General features: G+C 33.6%; 1 protein-coding gene across 1 annotated transcript; it reads left to right on the top strand.

The window, feature by feature from the left end:
* Window positions 1-2,568: 2,568 nt before the first annotated feature.
* LOC102580888 (probable LRR receptor-like serine/threonine-protein kinase At4g08850) lies at window positions 2,569-5,772 on the top strand. The gene is made up of 2 exons (XM_015313375.1): window positions 2,569-5,446; window positions 5,540-5,772. The coding sequence occupies exons 1-2, from the start codon at window positions 2,647-2,649 to the stop codon at window positions 5,770-5,772; spliced, it is 3,033 nt and encodes a 1,010-aa protein (XP_015168861.1). The 5' UTR covers window positions 2,569-2,646.
* Window positions 5,773-7,680: the final 1,908 nt, after the last annotated feature.

Below are 7,680 nucleotides of genomic sequence, written 5' to 3'. Positions count from 1 at the left end.
TAAATAAAGCACAATAATTCTCAATGTCATATAAATTGAAATGGAGAAAATAAATATAAAATAAATAATATGTAATGACTCCTAAATAAGAAAGTAAATTATAACTTTAATTTGCAAGAGTAACTTGAGATTAGGTGGACCCACAAAGGATTGTGTGATTTTGACAAACAAAAGAAGTAAAATAATAGCAACAAGATTCGAACTGGCAACCTCAGCATTCCTTTTGAACACCCTTTCCACTGCGCCAAAGGCTCTTTTAATGTTAAGGTTGTGCAACATGAATTATATATTTGTATTTAATAATTTTTTACTTACGTAAACAGTGTGATTTTCCGACGAAGGGTGTTCACGTGCACACCCTTATCAGGCTGTAGCTCCGCCCCTGCATGTAAGGAACTAATTGACAATTATAACTATAGAAAGCTAAAGCCTTCAATTAAGATTCCAAAAACGAGCACCAAATCGGCAATGAAATCCTCAAGCAAGCAATCCCACTCTCGAGTTGAACAAGTAGAAACATGTGTCTAGCTTGGCAATTTGTGTCCTACATAGGACGTGTGTGTCTACTTGTTCAATTTTATACTAGTTTACGTGTATTATGCTAACTCGAGATGCAAAGTTAAATGTTGGACAACCCTTCATTCTCAAACTGTCCCTTGAACAGAGACCTCTGCAGTTCCAACTTTATTAAGCCGTTGAAAATTTCTACAATTTAACTTGTTTCCAGAAATGTTTTCTTTTCATAAGCAGATTTTGGGGCCAAGTAAGCAGATGTACAGTTTATGTGAACGGAACTTGCACTAATTCCACCCAATATGGCCCATGAAGATGATACAACTCATGACACACATGTTAGTCAATGCCAAAGACTTGCAAAATTTCCATAAAAATGATAGAAAATCTCCCAATATTTCCACAACTTTAAAACCTGGCCAATTAAAATGTTTCCACAAACATTTGTTTTTCTTTGGTATTTACTTTCTTGGATAGTGAGACCATTGACTTGAAGTCGTTCTACACGTAATTCACAAGGTGAGAAATAAATGCTATTGACTAACCAACACTTACAAAACTTTGTTTGAATGGCTGTTACATGTTGTTTCATAATGTATCTATTGTATTGTGTTGTATCGTATTGTGGATAGATTGTATTGTTCTATGCCGTTACATAATGTCATACAGTAACAATTTGAATGATAAACCTATACAAAAAATAAGGGAGGGGTAGAACTACTATAGAAATGTAGGGTAAAGAATAAAATAGGATTATTAAATAATAAGTAAAAGACAAAATGAGAAGAAAAAAAATGCGATCAGGCTAGACCGATCGTTACATTAAATGAGACTTTTAGTCGTTACCTAATCATGGATTTAAACAAGTATAACTTACCTAATTATCATAGTGTAAAACCTAAATTACCTTCTATCTCTACTCTTTTTCTAAATACACAAATCCCATATTTTTAGGCATTTCGGATACATAATTAAGGATTCGGATACATTATTGTTGATTATCAATCTATTGCACTTATTAAGGGGAAAAAATTGAAAAATCAAATTAAGATCTCATGGAATCCATCTGTTGCACTACTTAAAGAAAAAAAAACTGAAAATCAAATTAAGATCCCATAAATTGTGTTATTATTTTAAATTATTGTCATGAATTCAATCATATAGTGTAACAAACCAAAAAATTCAAAAATTAAAATTTATTCTTCTTGTTCATCATTCTCTCTGTTTCCTTCATTAGCCGAAAATTTCATACGATACATAATGAATATTTCGATCTTCTTACATTTCTTTTTACTTTCAATCATATAGGGATAAATCCTAACAGAACGAAGAAATTCAATTTTTCAAATTGCATCGGCCCCTTATTCAACGAAGAAACCTTTCAGATTTGATTCAAAAAAATTTGTCGAAATTTTGGATAAGCGAAGTAGGAAGGATACAAAAGTGATGGAATTGTTGTTGGACAAACGATTTCTTTTGTTAATCTTTGAGTTCATCGAAGATCCTTTCAATTTTGATTCAAGATTGTCGAAAATTTTGAGATTCAAAATTATTCTCCTAGTTCATTGAATATCCTTTTAGTTTTGATTCAAAATTATTGAAAATTTTGAGTTTCAAAATTATTCTCCTAGTTCATTGAAGATCCTTTCAATTTGATTCAAAATTATCGAAAATTTTGAGAAGATACATCATGAAGATCCTTTCAATTTAAATGATAAGTGTTGTATTTCTACTAGATACATTAAATAAGAAAGTTTTGCCCATAAGATTTTAGGTTTGAGATCACAATAAGGGAGTGGTGAATGTGTGTTTGGCTGATGACTTTTATATATCCGGTAGTTTTTAAAATTTAGAAAAAGAAGGGATTTAAGTAATATTTTAAAAAGGTAGGGAAAAATAGAGAATAAGGAAATTAAACTTGTGTATGTAAGTAATTTATCCTTTAAACAATACGATACAATAAAATTTAAATAACAGCCAAAACAAAAATGATATTCAAACTAACAATAAAATGCAATACAATGGGTAACAACCATTCAAACAAGGTATAATAGTGATTCATTACAATATTTATACAACTATACCCTGCACAACTTCATCACAAAACCAAAAACAATCAATCATTTAGCCTTGATGATGGTTCCCACAATATTTTGTATCCTTCCCTTCTTATATCTTTTCATAGTTATAACTTTTGCTTCCACTGAGGAAGCAACTGCTCTTCTTAAATGGAAAGCAACATTCCTAAACCAGAACAATTCCTTACAGGCTTCATGGACACTAAGTAGTCCTGCTGGTACCAAGAATTCTTCCAGAATTGAAGCGACGAGTTCTGATGCATGCAGGGGCTGGTATGGAGTTGTATGCGTTAATGGTCGGGTTAACAGGTTGAATATTACAAATGCTAGTGTCATTGGCACACTGTATGATTTTCCATTTTCATCACTCCCTTTTCTTGAATATGTTGATCTTAGTATGAACCAGCTCTCTGGCACCATCCCACCTGAAATTGGTAAGCTCGCTAATCTTGTCTACCTTGACTTGTCTGTCAATCATATTTCGGGCACAATCCCACCACAAATCAGTTCACTAACAAAGCTTGAGACCCTCCACATCTTTGGCAACCAATTAAATGGTTCCATTCCGAGGGAAATAGGTCGCCTAAGGTCTCTTACTGATCTAGCTTTGAGTTCTAACTTTCTTAGTGGTTCAATTCCTGCTTCATTGGGGAATTTGAACAATTTGTCTTTTTTGTATCTTTATAATAATAAGCTTTCTGGCTCCATTCCTTCAGAAATAGGAAAACTTGTCAATCTTGTTGAAGCTTATATTAGTAGAAATCAATTAACAGGTCATATTCCTCCAGAAATAGGTAACTTGATCAATGCAAAATTGTTCTATGCTTTCTACAATAACTTGTCTGGTCCTATTCCTGATGAAATAGGGAAAATGAAGTCACTTGAGTACTTAAGCTTCCAGACAAACAATCTCTCCGGTCCAATTCCCAAAACAACAGGTGACTTAACTGAGCTCAAACTCTTGCACCTTTATTCCAACGAACTTTCTGGTCCCATTCCTAGTGAGTTGGGGAAACTGAAAAAATTGAATGATCTGCAATTATCCAATAATCAACTTACCGGTCCTATTCCTGGTTCATTTGGCAATTTGAGAAACTTGCAATTTCTGTATCTCCGTGCCAACAAACTTTCTGGTTCTATTCCAAAAGAACTTGCATATTTGGATAACTTGGTTATTATGCAAATGGATGAAAATCAGTTTTCAGGCCATTTGCCTGAGCATCTTTGCCAAGGTGGGAAACTTGAGAACTTCACGGTGAATAGTAACAAACTGACAGGGCCAATACCAAGAAGCTTTAGCAAGTGCTCGAGTTTCAAAAGAGTTCGCTTGGATAACAACAGTTTTACTGGGAATTTATCTGAAGCTTTTGGCATCCATCCACACCTTTACTTCATTAATTTGAGTGAAAATGATTTTCATGGTGAACTCAGCAGCAACTGGGGGAAATGCAAGAGTTTGACTGATTTGCGGGTAGCCAGAAATAACATTAGTGGTAGCATACCACCAGAGATTGGAAACCTCAAAGGGCTTCAAGGACTTGATCTTTCATCCAATCATTTGGTTGGACAGATACCTAGGGAATTAGGAAAATTGACCTCTCTGGTTAAGCTTTCTGTACAAAACAACAATATTTCTGGCAATATTCCTATAGAACTTGGGTCACTGACAAAGTTAGAGTCCCTAGATCTGTCAAACAATAAATTGAATGGGTCGATCCCAACGTTTATAGGAGATTACCAGCACCTATTTCACTTGAACCTGAGTTGTAACAAGTTTGGGCAGAAAATTCCAAAGGAGATAGGGAGGATAACTCATCTTAGTGTACTTGATTTGAGCCATAATCTTCTTGATGGAGAAATACCTGCTCAGTTAGCTAGTTTGCTGGACTTGGCGAACTTCAATCTTTCCCACAACAGCCTTTCTGGGCGCATTCCTGAAGAATTTGAAAGTTTGACCGGTTTGCAGGATGTTATCTTGTCATACAATGAGTTGGAAGGTCCAATCCCTAATAATAAAGCTTTCATGAATGCCTCATTAGAAGGTAATAAAGGTCTTTGTGGTAATGTGACTGGATTCCAACCTTGCAAAAGGCCATCTTCTATTGTGAAGAAGCACTCAATGGCGAAGGGACTTAAACTCATCCTCATCACTGTACTTCCTGTTATGGGAGCACTAGTACTACTCTGTGCTTTCATTGGTGTTCTCTTTATGTGTAATAAAAGAAGGAGAGTTAGAGACGTTGAAAGAAGGGATTCCAGTGATGATGTTGATGGTTTGATTTCCATATCCACATTAAATGGAAATGCATTGTACTGGGATATCATAAAAGCCACAAAGGAGTTTGATGCAATGTTTTGCATCGGAAAAGGAGGATCTGGAAGCGTTTACAAGGTAAAGCTTCCAACGCTTGAGAATGTAGCTGTGAAGAGACTTCATTCTTCATTTGAGGTTACCCATCGCAAAAGCTTCATGAATGAGATAAGGTCATTGACAAGGATCAAGCATCGCAACATTGTGAAACTCTATGCCTTCTGTTCAAATGCACAACACTCATTCTTGGTTTACGAGTACATGGAGAAGGGTAGCTTGTCTAGTATTTTGAGCAGTGAAGTAGAGTCCAAGAAATTGGATTGGCTTACAAGGGTGAATGCCATCAAAGGTGTTGCTTATGCTTTATCTTACATGCACCATGATTACTCACCCGCGATTGTTCATCGAGACATATCAAGCAGTAATGTTTTGCTTGATTCCGAGTATGAAGCACGTGTTTCAGATTTTGGCATAGCTAAGATTCTTAAGCCAGACTCATCCAATTGTACTGCACTTGCAGGCACATATGGCTATGTAGCACCAGGTAAGATCTAACTTCTTATCCTTTTTTTAGTTCATGAGTTATTTCTGCACAGTCTATGTTGTTTCTATCTCATTTGGAACTTTATTGTTTCAGAGCTTGCCTATACAATGAAGGTGACGGAAATGTGTGACGTCTATAGCTTTGGAGTATTAGCATTGGGGGTAATCAAAGGAAAGCATCTTGGGGATTATATTACTGTGCTAGCAAATTCATCGTCTAGAGATCATGTGCAGCTTAGCGATTTGCTAGATGAACGCCTTCCATATCCTGAAGATAGCGTAAAGAGTTGGTTTTATCATCAAGCTAGCAAGCTCATGTTTGCTTGAAACTCCAAAATCAAGGCCAACAATGCACTTCATCTCCAGTATGTTGTCAATGGATCCACCTGTTTCTCAAATAACCTCTATGAAGGCGAAAAGCGTCCCCGAGATGTAAGGTGTCTATGTATGGGGAAAAAAAGAAGCAAGTTTTGACACCAAGTGGTTGTGAAGTAAGAATAAGAAGCTATTATTACTGGGACTAGTATTTGTCTATTTTATTGTTAGTTGTGCTTATCTAGTTTAGTGTTTCAACCTGAAGGATTCTGAGCTCTTGTACTAGAGGTAATACAATATCAAATAAAATGTAATATTTCAATTTTCTTGTGCCAATTAGTGCTAATAAAAATAGTTTTATGTTTGCTAAAGATGAACAAGTTAAAGATATAGTAATACACTGCAATGCATTTCAAACAATGATATTTTAAAGATGAAAATAGAGAGTATTATGTATCAAACTAACATCATGGATGTATGCATACATTTAGACAGAGTCTGTAGTTGTAAGATACTGGAAATATTTCACTTGTGTTACTAGAGAAACAAATTTCTTTGTTATTTTTAAACATAGCTTCCGCATAAATTGCCTTACATGGAAAACCTCATGGGGCGTTAGAGTCTGTTTGGACGTGCTTATAGCTTTTGGTTTATATGCCACAAAACATAAGTTAGGAATTCTGACTTTTATTTTTGTGTTTTTAACTTATAAAACAAGTGCTTAAAATGCTTGAAGGTTATTTTGGTTTAAAAACACTTTAAAAAAGTCAATCCAAAAGGCTATTAGAGACGGTTTGTATTGACTTTTGGCTTTTTTTTGTTACTTTGACTTAAAAACAAGTTCTTGTAAATACTTTTTATTTTATTTTATTCAAACACATTACGAAATTACTTAAAAGTTATTTTAACTTAACAAAGCATAAAATATGTCGATCCAGGGTCTTAGTCATCTTGGTTTTAGTTTTAACCAAATTTGAAAGACAACAAATTAAATATTTGCTCTTGCTATTAATGAATGGTGTGCCCTTGTTACACTTCATGTCCATTCATACATTTTTCGTTAATAAATTGTCTCAAATAAATATATGCTAATTGTCATTTATAAATCTGCCTCTCACTTTTGGTCAATTCATATCTTTGTTATTAACAGATCATCTCGTATTTGCTCTTTGTCATTGATGGCGTTCTAACATGAAATACCTAAGATTTTATATTCAAATTTATCCATAAATGTTTTATTAGCCGTATATTTTAAGACAATGCACATATTAGGGGATTTGTTAGTGTCAATAGAAAAAAACGAAAACTTTTCCTAAGAACGGGATTAATATTAGATCAAAAGTTTAATGGATGGCAAAATTTACTTAATTACACGATCAAATCTTATCTAACCCTTTCTACATCGTATAATTAATATGCCTTATTAGCTAAGAAATACAGACACAAAATAATACTCTGATCTCCGTTTCAATATAAGTGTCTTAGTTACTATTCAGACAATCAAAAATATAACTTTTTACCAATGTTTTTTTCAAATACTTTCTAGATATTTTGTATTGTTAACCCTTATGCATGATAATTTTATTTTTTTTATGTAATTTCCTAAATATGTAAATCTTTATTTCGAAAAAAATAAAAATTTCATGTTCAAATTCATTTCGAACATTAATTAGTTCAAACCTTTTATTCTGGATTAAGATAATCTAACCTTCCATCTTTAATTCGTTTAGCTTTAAACTTCTTCATTTTCCCACCAATTTAATCCTACAAATAAAATAAACAATTTAGCACAATTCATAAAATTCAAGCTCAAAAAAGACAAATATAAATAATAAATGTGAGAAAAATAATGATTAAAAATATGTATTTTTAGCCTCACATCAACACTCCACACTTAAACTTTTGTTCATCCTCGAGCAA

This window comes from Solanum tuberosum, unplaced genomic scaffold (assembly GCF_000226075.1).
Source record: "Solanum tuberosum cultivar DM 1-3 516 R44 unplaced genomic scaffold, SolTub_3.0 scf00234, whole genome shotgun sequence".
NCBI lineage: Eukaryota > Viridiplantae > Streptophyta > Magnoliopsida > Solanales > Solanaceae > Solanum > Solanum tuberosum.
Note: the sequence above shows the minus strand (reverse complement) of the source record. Positions and strands in the feature narration are given on the sequence as shown.

Bases quoted from the DNA above. Each gene is read 5' to 3' on its own strand.
- LOC102580888 (XM_015313375.1), top strand. From the start codon at position 2,647: ATGATGGTTCCCACAATATTTTGTATCCTTCCCTTCTTATATCTTTTC. The intron at 5,447-5,539 runs GTAAGATCTAAC...TTATTGTTTCAG, and splicing joins ATATGGCTATGTAGCACCAG to AGCTTGCCTATACAATGAAG.